Raw genomic sequence first — 21449 nt, forward strand, 5'->3', positions numbered from 1 at the left:
GGTCTCGAGCCAATATGTCGATGTGCCCCTCCCTCAACCCCCATCTACCCATCACTTCTTTCTCCTTTTCTCATTACCCACGCACCCTTTTTCCTTTTTGATCCTCACAACTTTGCTTAGCCGTCCTGATTCCTCGCAGCGAAGCAGTTCTTCAATCAACTTGTTTTCTGCTGTCTTCGTGTCTTTCTTTTTGTTTTTTGTTTCTTGTTTGCTTCTGTTCTTTGTTTTTGTTTTGTTTCTTTTCTTTTCGTTCTTTCCTTTCTTCTATTCCTTTTCCTTTTCCTTTTTGTTTTTTTGTTTCTATTCGCTTTGTCTCTTTTCTTTTCTTCAACTGTTATTACTTTTGAAATCGATTGTTCAATTTGAACCATTTTGGTGCAATGTCAACACAAGAAGGAAAGTTTAGGATGTAAATGATGAAGGTCTGGATGACCGTTTCAAAAGATTGAGGCAAATAAAAATGGATGCAAGTTGATATGGCCGTTACCGAACAGCGATATGATCATCACGAGGTCAACAGATGTCGGTTGACCTCTTTTGGTTTGCTGTTCAGTAATCTCCATGTCCGAAATACGACAATGTCGATGTGCCCCTTGAGATAGGGGCAAATCAAAATTTTGTTTTCAGGTCAGATAATATCTGAAAACGATCCGAATGGGCCCTTAGCGAACCGTCTTTGGGATTAAATGTTATGATATCTTTATGGTTTCAAAATTTTCAACTTTCTTCTTTATAACTTCAACTTTCTTCAATTTCTTTGTTTCTTGAATTCTTCTTTATCTTCTCAGTCTGTCTCAGTTTTAGACGCTACAATATGTTATGACTGGCTTCAGGGGTTTGGGGGACAGAGGGAGAAGTTGGCACCACGTAATATAGTTATTGTAGCGTAAGGAAAGAGAGCAAAGTGGGATGTGCTATCTGGTACAAGTGCGGCTCGAAGCCGTGAGGTGTCACAGTACGTGAACCATGATCCGTCACATAGGATCATAACATATTAATTTGTTCTGTATCACTCCGTCACCAATAATTAGACCTGAACTGATCAAATCCCCTGTCGAACGTTAGAAAGTTTTAGTTCCCTATGAGTCTTGATCGAAAGTCTTTATTACAGCGGAATTTTTGGTCAACGACGACTAACCTAGATTGAGAGATGGTAGGTAATCAATCATTCGGATTTTTTCAATGATTGTTTGTTCAATAATGCGGCTAGATGATAAGATCCAGCTAAAGTTTGTAGCACATGAAATGAATTCCAAGCATTAAAATCATTAACGTTTCATTGATGTGCGAAATATTGAGAAGGATACCTAATGTTAGGGAACGAGCTGTGAACAAAAAATTCAATTGAGGTGGTGCAAAGCATAGCTTGAAAGAGGTAGTTGTCCCCATTGAGTTCGGCTATGTCGATTGAACTTTCATCATAAACAATTAGCTCCGTTTTAGCTTTGGAGAAGTTGATGATGCAACTATGTACTGCGTTTGGAATAGATAAATGACGTAAGATAGAGATGCATTGGTTGTACTGGTTTCTAGCAAGCAAGGCGTAGTTGTTAGAAGACATGTTAGTTGATGATTCACTATTGGCTAATGCAAAGACATCAAGTCAGTATCCATACTGTTAATTTAATGATCGATTACGGTAGTTGAGGTAAAAGAATGATTATTACCGGCTGAAGAAATAATGGGAAAAGTAAATGGTTGAATGTAGGAATTTAGGTCAGTAAAGAAGTCGGTAGAATGCGGAGTATTTAATTTGGGTAGCAAGATGTAAGAGAAAAGTTGACGAAGGATAATACTCAATGTTGGCAGACTGTCTCGATATAAATAAACTTTAGTGATCGAAAGATGGTGTGGAGCTGGTAGATGCAGGAAGGGAGGCAAGTATATATCTTGCGGTCATGGTCATTGCTATGAAATTCCTGATGATGTTGCATGTAAGAATGGAGGCCTGGGAGCTGAGAATGAAGTACAATTTTGTGTAAGTTTATAAATGGGATATATAAAGCACAAATTTGTGGTAGATGGTGGGTTGTGTAATATACACACATAGTGGTTTGTATGGTAATCCTTAAAGGATCAAATAGCACGACCAGACGAAACTCTCACATTTTCAAAGTGATGGAAGGTTTTGTCCGACTTTTGTTCAAATTGCAAGTTCTCCATTAACTTGTATGATCAATTCTTCTTCTTCAAATAAACCATCTTCAATCTTGAACCGTAATAATCTTCTCTTTCCACGTCTTGAACCTCTTCTTCTTGCTTTACATTTACCGCTATTCAAACATTTACCACCGTAAAAATTATTAAACTCATCATCATTTGAAATAAAATTAAATTGAGAAAAATATGAAATTGAATAAGAGTCAAAAGAAAAGTTTTGATTTTGAATATAAGATAAGTCAGAGAAATAATTCAAAGTACAATGAAAATTATGATGCAAATAATTAGATGAACCAGGGGTGTTTTGCTGCACCTTGACAATTTCCCCATGTAAAGATTCACCTACAAATCTTTTAAATGCCTTTGACCGTCATCAGCATCTTCTCTAACTAATTTCCAAACTTTCTTCCCACTATTTGGATACCTATGTCTTCTTGAAGATTGATTTCCTCTTGAGTCTTCATGCTCATAAACTTGAGGAGGCCAATCCATTCCCGGAATACTCCTTTGAAATTCACTAGCTTTACCATCACAAGTTGAAAACCTTGCAACCATTCCTCTATCATCTACCATTGAAATTCTTTCACCATACTTCTCTGAAAACTGACAATTTGCTTCAAAATCAACTAAGAATGGACGTCCTAAAATAACTGGTGCATCACCGGTAGTTAAAAAGAAATGAACTTTTCCTTGAACATGATTACCAAGTAAAAGCGGAACATTTTCAACAATACCAACTAATTCAGCTTTATTATCACAATACCACGTAATGACATCTTGATTTTAACATGAGATTCTAAACCCATACTATACGCAAAATCTACATTCATGACATTAATTTGAGAACCTGAATCAATAAGACACCTTGCAGTAATTTCATGATCTCCAAGTTCAACATTAAGAAAACCCAAAGGACATGAATACAACCAATCTTTCTGTCTACCCCAAATTGATTTTAATTTACCAAAATCCAAGTTTTCCAAATCCATATGATCCATATGACCAATATCTTCTTCCTTAATAATTTCATTACTACGCCTAATACTACCACTTGAACTTAAATTGACCTTCTTACTGAAACCATTTCCAACATTACCACCTTTAACTTTCAAACCATCAACTAAATCAGGCACTAAATTAATTAATTCCTCCATTGTAAGTTGAGGAGCCTTCATTTCTTTACACTTATCAATTAAACCTTGAAAGCGCCATTCTTCTTGCTTGAAACAATACCAGGTGACTTTGATCTTGGTTCCTCTTCCTTGACATTCTTTAAAGGTGAAATATAAGTAGGTTTTCTTGAAGTTCTTCCATCTTCAATTGAAATGTCCCTCAAAACCTTATGTCTTTGATCTGGAGTATTTGGATAACTTCCAGGTAAAATTTCTAAAATCTGAATCAGTACTTAAATCTTCAATTCTAGTACCTCTCTTTAAAATTTTCTTGGGAGTAATTTGAGGTGTACTTGAAGCAGGTACATCTCTTGAATTTTCCACAACTCCATCCCAACCAGGTGTTGAACACCTTTCTGAATTCTCACGTCTAAATTCCTCAGCTTGTCCATCAGTAATAATAATTTCCTCCTTTCTTCTTTCATCATTTCTTGAAGTTGATTGATTAATTTGATCTTGATTATCTTGATCCAAATTAGCAAAACGTGGTGAAGTCCTCTTCTTGATTACAGGATCCACTTTCCTCCTTGCCACATCTGACTCAAAAATAACTCTTCTTTGACTTGAAATTGAAGGAACATTCCATTGACTTAAAGTTCCACAGCTTGATTTAACAGCTTCCTTTCCTTTATCTTCATCCTTCTCAACTTTGACTTTGTTTTCAGTAACCTTAGTTGAATTTTCAATTACTGATTTCCTATACGGTTTCTGATCCCAAGGAATTCTGTCTCCATTAGGAAGAAAGAAAGATTTACCATCAAACTTCACCAAATTATCATCCACATCCTGCTTGACATATCTACAATCATGAATTGAATGACCTTCTCTATCACAATACCAACACATGTAAACAGACCTGCTACCACCTTCAATCCTCTTAAAATCATCATTTTCATTCCTGTTACCATAATTATGCCGTGAATAATTATTTTCTCTATTACCACCATAATTACCACGAGTAGAATTACCATTACCACTGCTACCATAAGTTCTTCCACCTGTAGCACCACCTTTCTTCAAAGTTTCATTCTCTTTCTCAACCATTTCCAATTTCTTCTTCAATTGATCCAATAAATTACCTGTACCACCTGAACCACCTGAAATACCCAATGAAGTTTGTCTTTGAGTCCTAAAAATTTCCATCACTGAAGCAACATTTTCCTTCTTAAATGAAGATCTTTCTTCTTCATTCTTTGTTAAATCTCCAAAAGCCATATGCATCCGCATTACTCTACTAACGTAATTTTCCAACATACTCAAATGAACCATTACATAATTATGACCAACCTTCTTCAACTGCCCTTCACTATCCATTAAAATTTTAATTTGATGTTGAATAGGTGCTGAAAAAGCCTTGAAGTAATACCTTGCCATCTGTCTTGAATCACCTGAATCAATTTGACCTGAACTCTTCAAATAAATTAACATGGTCTTTGATTTATTTTCAAACTTCACATAAGCATCATTTGTTGAAATGCCACCAGCTCTAGCCAAATCATCACATAATTTATACAAATCCACATCCGTATACAAAGGTTGAGTACCTGCACCCCATAATTCATTCATCTCATTCTTCAATAACCTCCATCTTTGAGTCCTGTAACCAGCCATAGCTTCAATAACAGTCTTCATCTCATCATATTTAATAAAAATTTTGACTTGAAGACACTTATCTCTATCACTTGCATTATCAATCAAAGCAGCATCTTCAAAATCTCTCAAAAACCTTTCCATATCACCACCTGATTTAAATGATAAACTTTTGTCAACTGGTTGAATCTTAACAGGTTTCTTCTGATCCTCATCTTCACTAATGATTTCCTCATAAACAACTCTCCTTGTCTTCTTTGATTTTAACTTCTTCTTAATTTCATTTTCAATAAATTCATTCTTCACATTCCTCATTTTAATTTCATCATCAACTTGATTTTATCCATCACTTTCCAATTCCTTTCCAACACCTTTACCCAATAGGTCATCCTGAACTTTCTGAGCATCAACATCATCCTCTGAATTATCACTATGATAAACTCCTTCACTCCTTAATTCTCTTCTACGAACTTTCTCATCTCTTGAAGCCTTCATCTTATGCTGCTTTAATTTCTGCAAAACTTGAATAACTTCCTTCTCAGTTAAACCATCCATCAAACTTTCCATATTATCCTCAGCAGCCTGATAACTTTCTGATAAATCTTTTCCTTTTCCTTCATCCAACACATCATAACCACTTGAACCAGCCTTCACATCCTCCTTTTCCCATTCATTATCAAATAAGTTAGCCATTTGGATTAAATTTAATAAGTAAATTGAGTTAATGAATTAATTAATCCAAAAACACAAAATTCTTGATGAGTTGATGAACAATAAATAAACCAAAAATAACAATAACAATTGAAAACCTGAGTGAATCTTCAATAATTTCTAAAAGACCAATATTGATCCTAACATACCCGGGAGGCCGCGGTCACAAGCTTCATTAAGTAACATCTGAGTGTCTTCAACATTTGGCTTGCGCAGGTATTCATCCCCGTATAGCTGAACAACATCTTGACAAAAGGTTTTAAGACATTCCAGAGCGGTAGACTCGCCAATCTGGATGTATTCGTCCTGGTATTCGGCGGAGACCCCAGTAGCCAACTGTCGCATAGCAGCCGTGAGCTTTTGGTGAGGAGATAAACCAAGACGTTTCGCGGCATCGTATGTCTGGATCCAGTAGCGGTTGTGGTTTTGTAAATCAATCATAAGCCTGTCAACAATGACTTGATCTACTCGATATTGTCTTCGGAAGTGATAGTCGGTGTAAGAATGATTCAGAGCAAAGTACTGTCCGTATATGATCTCGTGTGCAAGCTGACGATGTCGGCTGATTTCTTGATGTGTTTTCTTCTCTTCAGGAGGAATTTGTTGTGTACTTTGGTACCAGTGAGCGGCTACTTGGGCTGCAGCCGAATCGATGTCATCGTCATCGATGAGGTCGTCAACAAAAGCTATGAGCTGGGTAGGATCCATTGATGTGGTTCATATGACTTGTCTTCTGTTCGCTCTGGGTGGACAGAGCGAGTATCATGGAGGATGAGATGGTACAAGCGTACCATATCCCTCAATTGAGGTTAGACCCCCCATTTTAAGTGCACTGCTGTGCACCCGTGTTTTTTCGACCCCCTACATCCACAAATCTGGATCAGGGGTCTGTTTGGGGGCCCGTAAAATAAGCGGACCGTTGTGGATGCTCTAAGGTTCAATCCACAGTTGACGGTAAACCTAACCTAACTAAGTCCCTCTTGGACAAACGAGTAGTCGAGAGAGGGACTTATAGCTTATCCACAGATTTTGGCGTGTGAGCCTGTGGACCTTTGGCAGGGGCACTTTTCAATCTGATACACAGCATAATCCTGCTTACAAAAATCCTCCAGACCCAAGAAATGCACCGTTCTCTGAATTGCCCTACATACACCTGTGCCAGTCTCACCCTCCTAATCCAAATGGATACTGAGTTATTCAAGCCCAATTTTTTGGGAAATTGCATCCTCTGTAACTTGCTGCGGAGGCGTCAGAGAGTCTTCTACTCCTGTCATTTGAGAAACTCTCAAATTTTCCTTCGATCTCTTCAATTGATTTGAATGAATTTGGAAGGGAGAGGACATTGAATGAATAGCACTCGGTTTTGACTTTGAGATCTTTTGAAACCTATCCATACCAGAGGATTCCTCATACGAGTCTCTACACTTTCCAACCTCAACAGGGGAAGCCTCAACGCCTCGCGATTTATAAGTACATCGATTCAATAACTCTGAATAGTTGCTCGTGATCATGAAGCTCCAAAGGAGTCACCATATTTACGTAACTGACAGCTTCGAGATAAAAATTCCTCATTTTTGCCCAACCTGTCAAACTTGTTGCAAACTCGCAGCAGCCACACTGGAAGTTTACATGAGACTGGATTTTTTCAATCAATATCTTGATGACCTTCCTGGGGGTGAGTGTTTATGTAGAAAAACCAGTGTATGTAGGACAGCTCACAGAACAATCCATTTCTTGGGTCCGGGGGATTTTTGTAAGCAGGATTATGCTGTGTATCAGATTGAAAAGTGCCCCAGCCAAAGGTCCACAGGCTCACACGCCAAAATCTGTGGATAAGCTATAAGTCCCTCTCTCGACTACTTGTTTGTCCGAGAGGGACTTAGTTAGGTTAGACGGTAAATCAACTTTTGCTTCTTATCATCTCACGCTCACACCCGAAGCCACGAAGCCTCGTGGCGCTATGGCAGGGCTCAGGGCCGTGGCCGTGGCCGTGGCATAGGCCATGGCCCCTGCCCTGGCCTTGGGCCCTCTGTGGCCTTTGCAGGGCATTAAGCTGGCCTTAAGTCCCCTGAAGACAGGCTTAAGCATGGGGAGTCGGCCAGAGTCGACTTCGGCTCTGATCAGACGTTCTCTGGCTGATGCAAATGAAAGCCTTTGTTCATATGTGGAGCATACGACCTCAGCATTTTGGATCTTTCTCTTTTCGAAGTTCTGGCATTGATTCATGATGATGAATGAACAACAACCAGATTGAAGCTACAAGTCTTTGAAAACAATAGATGTAATTGTCTATTTTTATTTCATGATACCACTCACATTATGATGTTGCTTTCTTTTGATTCTTTGCTGAATTTACAAAGAAATAACAGTAAAGACGAGCCAGACAGAAAAATCAACACGAGAAAATCATAAAATTCACTACATTCGAATAAAAATCTATATGTTCCAAGTTACCTTTGAAGATTTATCATTTTATCGTCCTAATGCCATTAAAGCCGCAATGAATCTTAGACTTGTTTCTTCTTTAAAAATTTTAAAAGATCAAGATAGACAAAGGAACTTGGATTGCAGGGGATTGAGTAATCGGCGAACGTTTGATATGGTGGGCTTTATCGTGGCGCCACGGTAAGGCCCTGGCTAGAAAGGGCCTTACCGTGGCAGGCCACGCCGGGTGTAGGCCATGGCCCTGGCCATGCCCTAGGCCACGAAAAAGACGCCGGGTGTGAGCGTGACTTGTCAAGAAATTCCTCATTCTTCCATATGAAGACAATTTTGGCTATGCTGCTTTTCTGGGTTATCATACTATGTGATCTTTACCTCAATTCATAGCTTAACTGAACTTCGGTCCAGTAGCTGGCATCATCATGTTTGTGTCACACTTTGATCAAAAAGTTGAAGCAAATCCTGCTTATGTACATTATAATGGCATCACAAAAACCCCTTTGTATTGGAATAGAATAGATCAAAACCAAGATATGATGCTTGCTCAATTGTAGGTGAATTTCCGGGATAGACTTTGGACTGAAATTGGTTTCTATTCTACCTTTAGGTAAAAAGATTCATGCTTGAATTGAGCAGAACATAATGAACCTCTTTTGGTTGTCCACTGGTGTGATAAAGATTATCTTATATTTGTTTACCTTCTCCATGTATGACGATTATGTTGGTTTCCTGAAAAGCTTTTAGCTTCATGAAAAAAAAAGAAGAATTCAATTTCCAATCATCATATCCAACACCTTCTATGTGACTTCTGGAGAAAATTGGTGATCTTTGTTTTGCAAAACGTACTTCACAAATTAATATTAGTCAAATCCGAGCTCAAAAATTTGACTAAATAAGATAAACAATGATGTATTTGCATAGGCACATGCGTAAGAGATTGTAGGAAACAAATAAATAAAGTCCAATAGCTCAGACTCAGTCTCAGAGCCGTAATGATCAAAAAAGACGTGTCACAAAAATGGTCTGGTATATGTTTACAAGTTGATTTTGGTATGAGAAAAAGAAACTTGTTAGTTGAATCGTCAGTTGAAGAAAATGAGAAGAAGGAACTTACAGAGAGTAAGATGTGGAGATATGAAGATTTGCACATCCAATAGTAGTGCAAAAACTCTTCAACAAGTCTAAAAGGTATCAAATCCCATAAGCTTAATAAGAGTATGATCTCTGATACACAAAGAATATAGATTGCTTACATGATGGGCCCACACCTCTGCATTAACTGCATCATCAACACAACAGGAAGTGATAATACATCTAGCACTGATTCGAAGATAACTATCATCCTGACAATGACAATTAATATCAAGCTAATTGACCGAAGAAACGTTTATCAGTAAGCTTTTTTTGAAAAAATGACGACATTCATTATGAAGAAATTCAAGGAAGACTTACTAGGTTACAGTTTCTAATAGTACCTAATGCTGCTTTGATCACACATCCTTGAGCACACTTAGGAAGACCGCTGAGATCTAAACCTGGTAAGCTGAAAGCCTCAGTGCCAGTGGTGGAGATAGTAAAGACGAAGACAGTAAGGAAGAATAGGTTGTAGAATGAAACCATGTTTGAGATTTGGATGACGATGATTTGATGAAGATCAGGTATAGTTGGTAACAAGTGGATATTGGATGATGAGATGAATGGAGGGCAAGGTAAGGATGGTATAGAGGATTTATATGTTGAATGGAGATCTGATCAAAGAGAAGATTAAACCCAAGGAAAGAACAAGAAAGCTTTAGGATCGTTTGAGCGAGAGGTCTGAGGGTGTGAAAGGATGGCTCTCAATCACTCTCAGATCCCAAGCTGTGGTATGATACTTCTCCTTACCTGTCCCAATCCATTGAAGCTCAATCAATCAAACCATTCCTGGCGATTTTTAAATAGTCTCTTAGACTTCACTGACAAAATCACATTCAATAATTATGGATCTGGATCTTTTAAGACCTATAATGAAGCATCTTTTTCCCGCTTTCCCATTGCGCTCATCCAATAGCGATCAGTCTGTTCCACTTTCTCCCATCAATTTTCTCATATTGACATCCTGAATTCAGGATATCTCTGATCCATAGAACTTTGTGGATAATTGACACGCACATAACTGATAATTAGAGTCTTTTCCTGCTTGTTTCGTCTTCGCGCACGCCGCACTGATATCGAGTGGGATCGAGATCGGTTTGCTTGGTCACATATCTGCTCAATTCCACGCTGCTCTGGCACAAAAAAGTCAATTGTTCTCGAAACACCAATGCAAAAATTTAGGGTATTCAAATATCTTCTGGAAATTTCCAGAAGGTCTTTTACAGAACGCCAGAACTTTTTTTTTTGGTGTGTTCTGGCGTTCTGGAATTTGGCAATTTTGAATGCACCAAACTTCCCAAATGCCCACAAAACCCCATGAGTGTGTTATGTACACGATCCAACTCCAACTCTGCGCCCCTCATCCACGCTCTTCACCGCTCACACCCAACAAATCACAAGACCATCAGCTACTCTAATCACTACACTCATCTAGTTGAAATCAATTCACCACTGATCCCGCAATGCCTCGAACAAGCCAGCGTCGACTTTTGAAACACTCCATCCATCTGGCAATCAACAAGCGGAATCAGCTCGCACACACTAACTTTTCAACTCTGGCTTTTGTAAAAAAAAGGAACCATGAAAGTTTATTCATACTTCGGTGCATCCAAGCGATCATGATGCATCAAAACCAACTATCAGAGGCTGCAGCAAATGATGAGCATGATGATGATGGATTCGAGGCTAAGAAGCCATTCTACCTTTTGTTGCTTTCAGCGCTGGAGCATCACTTAGCCAGGGCACGGTCTGTCAAGCTGGTGCTACTTGGTCGTCGTCTACGTCAAATAGGTCAAAACGAACTTGATCGTCTTGAAGAGGCTTTAAAAATTCTAAATTCATCTCGTTACGTCAAGGATCGGGAATCACGTGGACGGAAAGATTTACGAAACCAATCATTTCCACACAGGATGTGGGAAGGAGGTGATTCTTTTGTGGCTATAGTAAGTAATGACTTTGTCCGATTGTGTGTTGCTTTTGGCTAATGGTGGATATTGTACTTTATCTTTTAGGCCTGAATGAGCAAGGAACGTTTTTGGAAACTGGTTGAGCTGATTCAGTCAAATGAAGTCTTTATATCTAATTCAAGTAATAATCAAGTTCCAGTACCATGGCAGCTTTTGGTGGCTCTAGCAAATCTTGGATCTTCGGGAAATGGAGGTGATCATTCTCACTTGGCATACATGTTTCACATTTCAGGTTAGTGGACTTACTTGTTTGATTAACTTTGAGTCTGTTCACTAATCCGATAATTTTTATAGAAGGTAGTGTCCACAATTGGACTAATCGATGTATTTACGCTATCCTTGAAATTGAAAAAGATTGGGTGTTTTGGCCAAAAGAGGACGAACGAGAAATACTCAAATCAAAAATGGCTTCTTCTGTCTTTAAAGATACCGTGGGGTTCATGGATGGAACTCTCATTCCACTGGCCTATGCACCGGTGAGCAATCCCGAGGACTACTGGACTCGAAAGAATTTTTACGCTTTCAATGTCATGTTGGTGTGTGACATCAACAAAACTATACGATTCTACGAGCTTGGTTGGTGTGGCTCAGCTCATGATCAAAGAGTGTTTCGCTCTTCGGTAGTAAGTCACTATTGGATGTGAGTGTAATGAAACGGTCTAATTGTACTAACTTCCTCACAGCTCTTCTCAACTCCAGACGACTTCATGCAAGAGGATGAGTATCTCTTGGCAGACTCGGGTTATACCTTATCTCAACACGTTATTACACCTTTCAAGCGCTGCCAGGGTCGCCGATTGAGGGAAAACGAAAACGCTTTCAATGAAGAGTTGAGCATGTGGAGGGTGGTCATTGAACAGAGTATTGGAATGCTCAAAGAGAGGTTCCAATCTCTAAAAGAGCTCAGGATATCATTACGAGGTGTGCAAAGTGCTAAAAGAGTCAATGCTTGGATTCGTGTTTGTATAATTTTGCATAATTTCACAAAGGCCGATGGTGAAGAGTGGCATTCCGAATATGGACACAATCGAGAAGTCTCTTTGGGACCAGGAAGGCATACTCAAAATCAGTCTTCAGCTGACACCGTGTCCGTATCCGTGTAGCACGTCCACGTGCACACACCAAATACTTTCAATACATACTTGAAAGACACATTAAAGAGGTCTCCACAATAGGCATGTCTTCCCTTTGTCAACTGGGACGTTGGCACTCAGTTGACCCCAACTGCTGACAAAGGATCCCACAAATTCTTTTGTCAAATTGTCATTCACAAAGGGTGCTCGGCACCGATCTCAGACTAAAGCCTACCAAACAGCTTTCTGTTTTTTTTCAAAACTCTCCGTGTGTGCACGTCGACGTGCTACAAGGATACCGACATGGTGTGATGTCTATGAATTTGGTCAGGATACTACAAGAACACTTTTGTATAAATCATCTGCGATTGCTTTGGCTTGTTCATAAGGAGCGTTGTTATCTTTCATAAACTGATTGATAAATTGACCTTTTGCCATGGCCAAATCCAATTCCATAGCACGTTTTGTTTTTTGAACATCTAATTGAGCTGCCTCAAGCTGACAAATCTTGAGTTTTGCATCAACGTGTGCTTGTTCTACCAGTTCATCTTTGGTCAACAAGCTCGTGGCATCTTCTTTTGGTTTCAAGACACTTGCTAAAGAATTCATCATATCCTTCATTGCAGTGTTTTCAAGTCCGCTTTTAATGAAAACGTCTTCGAGTCGTGTCATTGTTGAATTGGTCTCAGTATCCGGGCGACTCAAAAGTTTGATTACTTGGGATTCAGCACCGCGCTTGTTATTCTTGCGTGATCGAGAGGTTTGAACCGAGCCACTGTAGTTGGAAGTTTGAGTTTGAACTGAAGGACTCTGTTTGTCTGGAAGAGATGATAGAAGAAGCGTAAATATTAGTACATATCTAACTGATCACAAGGAACAATCTTACCACTATGTGGACTGTGGTTCTCTAGAGAAGATTCAAGCTGAATCAACATGACTTCACATATGCAACAGATGATGAGTACAAACTTACGATCATCTTCTTCAAATTTGTCATCCAGAGCTCCTCGAATTTGATTGTTAAATTCATCTTCAACATTACTTGAGTCGAATTTCTTATGATGAAATTCATCATTTGAAGCTTGTGAATGATCATCGTCATTTCGTTCGGTCGAATGAAAATCTTCAGGGCACTGTGAGGACTTCTTCCCCTTGGATGACATCCCCAAAAAACCTAAAGAAGCGTGAGCAGGAAGTTGTGCTGCACTGGTTGCACCATCGAGTCGAGTAGCCTTGTCTCGAGTGCCCAGGATATGCTCAATCTGATAGTAGTATTTAAATTTATTCTTGATTACATAATCTGTCATAAAACAAGATCAGCGAAGGACAAGACGGACGTTCAAGAGTAGAAACACTGACCTTCTATCAAAGACTTCTTACGCTCCAGACTTTGCCTTTCCATGCACATTCTTGACATCTCGGCCATGAAACCCGTTTTGAGCCAAGTAATCAATAATTTCCTGCACAGTATGAGTTTTCACAGAATTCATATTTTTATATCGGGTCCAATTACCGTAAGTTGTAATCCAATTTAACAAAACACTCATTGCACTTTCTCCCTTATCGTTTTTCTCCTCTTCCCAATAAACCGGTGCCTTTCTAGTCAAGGTACCATCATCGGCATCTTGTTTCTTTTGTTTCTTAGATGTGGTTGTCAATTTCGACTTCGAGTTTGAGATTTTGCTTGTGGTGGCTTTGCGGGTGGCTGAAGACTGGGCCTTACCTTTTTGAGGCTTGGTTGATTTTCTTAAAGATTTTTTAATCGGAGAAGGATGTTCGATTGGTTGAGAGAGCGAAGCCATCGAACTGAAGGACGATCCAAAGGGAGAGGGTTGAAGTACGGTTGCAGGGAAGCTTTGTGAATAAAAGTTTGGTGAAGCCGAATTCAAATTGAAGGATAGGGCAGAGGGGTGAATTTGGAAGGCCAAAGGTGTGATGACAGGATCTTCTTGAGGGCTGCTTGGATCGCTGGAGGTGGGGATATCGGTATCGTTGTTGATCATTTGATCATGCATGTTTATCATGTATGGTATGCGGAGTGAAATGAACTAAGAGTGGAACACACGCATGCAGAAAACAAACTTTGATTGTTTGCAGAAGTTTAGGTTTTTCCCAAAGTTCAGAAGGGTTCTGGACTTCTGGAAAAAACCTTCTGGAAATTTCCAGAAGATATTTGAATACCCTAATTGAAGAGAGAGTCTTGATGGGAATCGGATAGAGGTGTACCGGCTTATACCCGGGTTCTGTTAGGTTAAGATCGGGGTCGAGTTCTTGACCAGTGTTCGTGTGACACGAACTGATAAATTATAATATCATCATCACCATCACCATCACCATCACCATCACATATCATGGACAACAATAAACCACTATGGCAAACAGATGAACTCAGTCAGGAATGGGTTCAATCTTCTTCTAATTCTCAATTCTCATCCGAAATTCAACACCCACCTACAACTACTACCAGTCGTCGTTCAACTTCCTCGCGAATACCCATCAGCACCAATCGGTCACGATCAATTGAACCTTCCTCTCGATCTGTCTCTCAATCAGAGCTCGAACCCTCAACCTTTCGCCCTTCCATCTCTCAACCTGAACTATCTGATGGGTCCAGTATTGTCGTAAACCGTGATCTTCCTCCTGATCCGGAAACTCCGCCATGGCTCAAAGCTGCGGTTGATGGAATGGTTCAAGACGTTCTTGGGAAGCGTCCGGGGAAGCTTGAGAAGATTTTTCAACCTGAACAACTTGATCATTCCAATCACAAATCTTCTCTAATGCGTGAGTGTTCTTTCGTTTACTTCCTTCATTCTCTTACGCGACCTGCCCATTCTACTACTTCTATTTACTGAAAGACAACAAATTCTATCGTAAAATGTTTCCATTAGTCAACCGCGAAAGTCCAGATTCATTCCCAGACCCCCACCACCCTCCTCGTATTCAAATCAACCACCATAGGGTAGCCGAAGACGCGGACCTAGCGAGTTGTAAACTAGCCAAGGAGACCTTTCAATTTGCTGTCCCTCGATCAAACACATCCTGGAAGTCTCTTCGACATTTCTCCGCTTCTGATGTCTCCTCAGAGGAATCGTCTGGGCGGAGCTCCATCGTGGAGCGCGAGGAACCCCCGGCGGCCGAGTTCTTCGAACCAGCTGCTCAACATCAATATTATCGCCGCCCTACCCGTCTGGGTGATATCGAAGTAATTGAAGAGGTTTCAGAGGAGCCTAGCTTGCAGTCTGATTCAGGACGTGAATACGCTTCAGGTTCACTTCCGAGTTCTACGCACCCACCTTCAATCCCTTTCGCGCATCCAACTCCTTTGCTCCGTCATCCAACTAACGGTCGAATGGAGCAGCCTGATTCATCTTCGTCTCAATCCGATTCCTGTGAAACTTCTAATTCGATTCGCCCTCCGCCTTCCTCCTCCGCTCAATCACAGCGCCAAACGTCTCAACCCACACCGGATCCGCAAGACCACGAACAGCGGATATTCCATTTCACATATGATACCTTCGCTCGAAAACACCTCAGTCGACTTGTCGAAGAGATCGACGGATTTTCTTCAGGCTCCCTACTACATGACGGCTCACCTAAAATTCACGCTTTGATAGGATCTCCAGGAGAGGTTCCATCCTCTAATGTCAGCCGATCTAGTCGTGGTCTGGCTCATTCCACACCCCCTACTACCAGTCTTTATGCCGGTCGGACTCCTTTTCGCCCGTTGCAACTACCAACGTACAGCCAACGCGTCAGAGAAGAGGCGGCCTGGCACGCCAGCTTTCTCGAACCCAACGCTTACGCAGCTGAAAGCCTTTGCGGACCTGGTCACCACTTCCTCGACGCAGACAATGATGATGAGAAGAGCACATCCTTTGATCGCCAGGCTCAATTTGCTGCCACTGCTCCTGCCAGAAGCAGTAAGCGTATCAGGCTTCTGTCTTCTCTTCCTTCTTCAACACACCTTCATGTTGCGCCCTCTCTCAACACAAGCAGGTTGAAGGATTCAGTGATCATCGCAAGCGAGCGAAAGACCAAACGTCATCTCCCTACTGATGTGCACAACCCAACTATGGGGATGCCTTCAGTGACTGATGCCGAACAACAGCCTGCAACTCGTGATCGATTGGCCGAAGCACGCGCACTGATGGATCGCATCCGTGCCAAGAATATATTGCCACCACCTGTCACAACTACACAAAAGTCAGACCATGTTGATTCGAGTAGCTCTCTGGCTGATGACAGTCAATCTCACCACCAATTTGAGACCCCTATGAACTCTCGTCCTCGTAACCCCACGCCTCACGCAGCGTCATCGATACCACGTCAATGGATATCATCTCCGGAAAGTCAGGAAGATTGGGCGGGCGACATTGAAGAGAATGAGACTCAATCTTGTGAGCAAGCTGGTGAAGGAATCGAAGACTTGGTGGGAAAGTCTCAAGATGATCAAGTGTCTGATTCGATTGTCGAACATGACGATGAAAGGCTCATTGCCGAAGAAGACGAGGATTTTGCATGGACTATCGTGAGTGACACCTCTGCCAAAGGTATGAAAGATCCTGCCCAAATTCACCCAAAGCAAGTTGAAGAGCGAGATGAAGCGGATTCGATACACGATGAATGTTCTAGTACCCGTATCCGATCCTGCGGCAGTTCTACATCCGAATCTTTTGTCCAGCAGAGTCCATCACTCGATGCCGTACACGAACGACTCGCATCTACTGCTGCAGCTTCATTACGCCAAGCTCTTCTCGACTCAGCACATCCTGCTAGTCGACCATCGGCAGGAGTACATCAGTCTAGGCGAAGTCCCCTTGGTTCTGGCAGATCGGTGGCTTCCTTTGCTGCCCCTGGTAGTGCTACTCGCCGGCATTTTGCAACGCAGCCTATCCCGTGTCATGAACTCGTCACTGATGCGAAGGTTGGGATGAATATTGGAAAATCAGCGCATATGTTGTCATCTTTACGAGCTCGGCCGGTAGGATCATTCGACCGCCATACTTCTGGTACCGGTTCCACCTACACACTATCAAGTACAACCACCAACACTAATCAGGCTCACAAACCGATACTCATGACTATCGGTCCAGCAGATGTTGAAGACCTTTTGCAGCAAGAGCGAGTAGGTGGAATGATATTTGATGCAACTCAAAAGAGATGGCGGCGGTGTGGTGTTGAAAAACAGCCGGTGGAAGGAAAAAGGAGCGAAGATGTTGGCAGTGAAGCAGAAGAAGAAGAAGAAGATGTGTTTAAAGATATCGAGAGTCTCAATAGCCGTGGGCTGACGGATGATCAGGTGTCTCGTCGGCAAGAGGAAGATGAAGCTGATGGCCGATGCAAAGAGGACAATCATCAACGTGAGCCGACAACGACAGATGGAGGTATGTTTGACGCCGCAGTGCAACATAATGAGCCTAGGACGGCATGCTCAAACTTCAAGGTCGCTCAACACTTACCTTTTGTCGATAATCACTCCACACCGGCTACGACCACCCGACCCAAGTCTGCATTGAAGTCTCGACTCGGCGCAACTCGAGCGCCTTCTCCCATACCAAATGAAGAGGTGGTGATCGAACATAGTACTAGACCTAACCGATCTGTCAGTTTTCAGGACGGGAGAAAGAACGGTAAAATTATCGGATTGGTTGATCAACCTCGTTTGGTTCATGATCCTGACGGCACAACAGATCAAGACGCTTTCAAGTCGATTGCGACCACAGCTGATGAGATTTCAACACGTACACGTCGTATTGGGGCCGCGCTTGATGAACTTATTGGAGTAGGTGGAATGAAGCCGGGGGATACATCAATGATCTCGCTTGGCTCGACCACTAAGAAAGTCAGACCAAAGAATGGTCAAAGAAAAGTTTCATCAGGTTCATCGGGTGGTGGTGGCCAAGCGGAACGAACATTCTTGACCGATTGTTCCTTTGGAATGTCACGGGAAAAATTATTGAAGCTGATCACCGATATTGAACCCTATGAACCTATGTGGGACCAATTGAAAGTAGTAGATCTGTCCGGCAAAAGAATCGAGTCCGTGGTCAAATTGGATGAGTTCTTGCCTAAGCTAGATCAAGTAGATCTGTTGAGTCTTCTCGTCTATTCTCATGTTAGATCGTCTGAGTGACTAATTGTACAGCGATGATATCTAGGCATTCGAATCAGCTCGGTTTCTTGACTGGTCTTCCGGGCACAATCAGAATGCTATTGGTGAACGAGAATCGATTGACCGATTTGGTTTCCTTTGGACATCTTTTGAATCTTGAAAGATTAGACTTGAGCAAGAATGGGTTGACTAGTCTTGAACGTATGTCTCTCATCTCATGACATCATGTCTACTAGATTCTTATGTGTCTGGTTTGTGTGTTTAAGAAATATCTGGATTGAAGCATTTACGTGAATTGAAGGTTGATGATAATGAGATTGTGAGTTTGGAAGGATTGGCAGCTTTGGACGGACTTACAAAGCTGAGTGTAAAAGGTAACAAATTGAAAAACGTTCATCTTGAAGGATTTGCATGGTGAGTTCGCTTTCTTGATTGGAAATGAGTTCTTCACCTGGGTCTAACATACCACCTGAATGGTATAGGCCTCGATTGGAAGTTTTGAATTTGAGTCGGAACCAGATTCGAGAGATAAGTGGCTTGGAAGGGTTGCACTCGATGTATTCTTTAAATCTTGGTTTGTTCTTTTGCTTGATTGTCCCGATTGCCCCTGAACTCTGAAGTGCTGACTTTACGCGACATCCCACAGATCATAATGATTTATATACATTATCTGCACCACAACAATCAATGTTGGGTCTGAGAGTGTTGAGGATATCAGATAACCACATTGAGAGTGTTGATATCTCAGCATTTACGAACCTGAGAACGATTTATGTGGATCATAATGATTTGATTGAGATAAAAGGCGCGGAACGATTAAGGAAATTGGAAAATTTGAGTGCTCGTGATCAACATGGCGGAGAACTGTAAGTAAACTTGATCTCTTTAGGGTTGGTGTGTGTCTTGACTGAGGAAGTCGATATTGTCAGTTCTTTGCCGATGAAACAGTTCAGAGACGTAAAACGGCTTTACCTAGGTGGAAATCCGATCCCAAGTGCTTTTCCATCTCAACGATTCTATAACCTAGTCTACCTCGAATTGGCAATGTGTCAATGCAAGACCTTACCGAGCGATCTAGCCAAGGTGATGCCGAATGTACGAAGTGTGAACTTGAACTATAATTTCTTAACCGACTTGGACGCTTTAGTGGGATTAACTAGACTTCAAAAACTTACAGTCGTAGGATCCAGATTAAAAGAGTTTGGCAGAAGATTAATCAAAGTCTTGGAAAGTTTACCTGAACTTGAATTATTGGATTTAAGGACGAATCCATTCTGTTCATCATTCTATGCACCACTTTTAGCCGAATTAGGAACCAATAAATCACCACATCTGAATCAATATGAGATTATTGCTAGTAGTGCCAATAGTAGTACACCATGTATGCCTAAATCACAACAATGGAATTCGATGGATGAAAGATTTCGAAAAGCATTACCTAATGAATATTATTTAAAAAGAACTACCTATAGAGCCTTGGTGATTGGAACAAATTTAAAATTAAAAGTTTTAGATGGATTATATATTGATGAACCTGAAAGAAAGAAGATGGGTAAGTTTTTAAGAGGATTAGGTAGAAAGATAGAATCCAGTAATCATAACCATCCAAAGAAAGTGGAAAATAATGAAAGTCAAATTCAAGGAATTGAAAAAGTAGAGGAAAAAAGTTGTGTGGGGTTTAGTTCTTTGATTGCTTCTGCTAATGCTCGAGATTGAGGGATAGTTTGGAATGATGTCGTCTTTTAAAGTTTCAATAGATTGATATATAATAGTTCTAAGGACTGGTTTCTGGGAACAAAGTTGATGTTCTCTCTTGATTTCAAATTCCGATGTATAATGTTTTCTTGATATTTCTTATTTCACTTTGGTCTTTCTTTAGTCTTTCTTGTCATTATGATTCATCAAACTTTTTTTTGTTAGGTATTGTAATGATCTAAGATTTCTCATTTAAACTAAAATTAGGATTTGTAAGGGGTTTTTTTGTTTGCTTGTAATCCATTTCACACATTCATTTTTCTTACTAGGTATATAATATAGAAGGAAAAAGAAAGAGACTTCTAAACTCACAATCTTTCGTTATGTTTTTCTTTTTTTTGCTTCAAAGATCAATTGTCCTTCTTTTTGGGTGTTTTATCTCTTCTTGGTTCGTTTCTTATCTTCGTGTCTGTTCTTTCTTTGTATGGGGCTTCTTGCAAAACTAAATGTGTAATACCCAAAAAAAAATCAATTAAACCTTAAAATGAATTTAATAAGTACTTCTTTTGATTGTATCTCTTCAACCAATGTTTTTCTTTTCTTGTGTGTGTTTTGTTGGGAAATGAAGAATTAGGAATCGTTTGATTTGATTTTTGAGAAAAAAAAATGTAAATCTCAGTCTTAGAAGTCTTATAGCTTTTTGATCATCCGATGGATCGGAAGCTTTAAAAATTAAAGATTTCATGTTTTGAAAATAAGTCTTGACTTTCACTTGTTTCAAATTTTTAAAACAAGAATCATTAAATAAATTTACATTGAGAAGATGTTTCTCTTTCTTCTTTTGTGTTTGAGTTTCAAATAAGTTTTTATTGTTGCAAGAGAGATGAAGGAGGATGTAGGAAGCTCTTCAAAGAACATCCTTCAGCTTTCGTACGCTATTGATCAAAATCAGGTTTATTGTTCATACATGACTATATTCGAGGATCTCAACAAATTCTAGATTACCGAGTCCCACTTGCTTCTTGAGCGAGCCAGAGCGAGCCTTACAAGAAACAGGTGGGACTTAGTTAAGTTAAAGCGGACACTTGCGATGATGTCACGTTACAAACCAAGTCTCATAAACACCAGTCTCTTTCCTCAATAAATGATGAGATGATAATTTTTTTGTTAAGTTTAATTGAAAATGAAATTCATACATCAAAGCAATTATCCACACATGATGAATCAAAAATTACACACCAATCACATTATGACCATAGATAAAGAAGAAAACAATTAACGATTCAAGGTTCAAAAAGTATGATGAATTTAACTTACAAACGAAACTTGAAAAGATGCCAAACAAAATGTAAGGGTCGAAAAGAGATGAAAAGCAAAAAATAATAATTCAACC

The 21449-nt window shown here is 40.3% G+C and overlaps 2 protein-coding genes across 2 annotated transcripts; one reads left to right on the forward strand and one right to left on the reverse strand.

The window, feature by feature from the left end:
- Positions 1-9247: 9247 nt before the first annotated feature.
- On the reverse strand, positions 9248-9695 carry MELLADRAFT_96257 (uncharacterized protein; the record flags this gene model as incomplete). Its single annotated transcript, XM_007407635.1, has 3 exons — positions 9248-9256; positions 9329-9442; positions 9528-9695. 3 exons carry the CDS (start codon positions 9693-9695, stop codon positions 9248-9250), a joined length of 291 nt encoding a protein of 96 aa, XP_007407697.1.
- A 5382-nt stretch (positions 9696-15077) lies between these two features.
- On the forward strand, positions 15078-20714 carry MELLADRAFT_77162 (uncharacterized protein; the record flags this gene model as incomplete). The annotated part of the gene is made up of 6 exons (XM_007407327.1): positions 15078-18378; positions 18408-18562; positions 18628-18775; positions 18844-18935; positions 19008-19227; positions 19291-20714. 6 exons carry the CDS (start codon positions 15125-15127, stop codon positions 20075-20077), a joined length of 4656 nt encoding a protein of 1551 aa, XP_007407389.1.
- Positions 20715-21449: the final 735 nt, after the last annotated feature.

The sequence above is a fragment of the Melampsora larici-populina genome (assembly GCF_000204055.1).
Source record: "Melampsora larici-populina 98AG31 unplaced genomic scaffold MELLAscaffold_9, whole genome shotgun sequence".
Taxonomy (NCBI): Eukaryota; Fungi; Basidiomycota; class Pucciniomycetes; order Pucciniales; family Melampsoraceae; genus Melampsora; species Melampsora laricis-populina.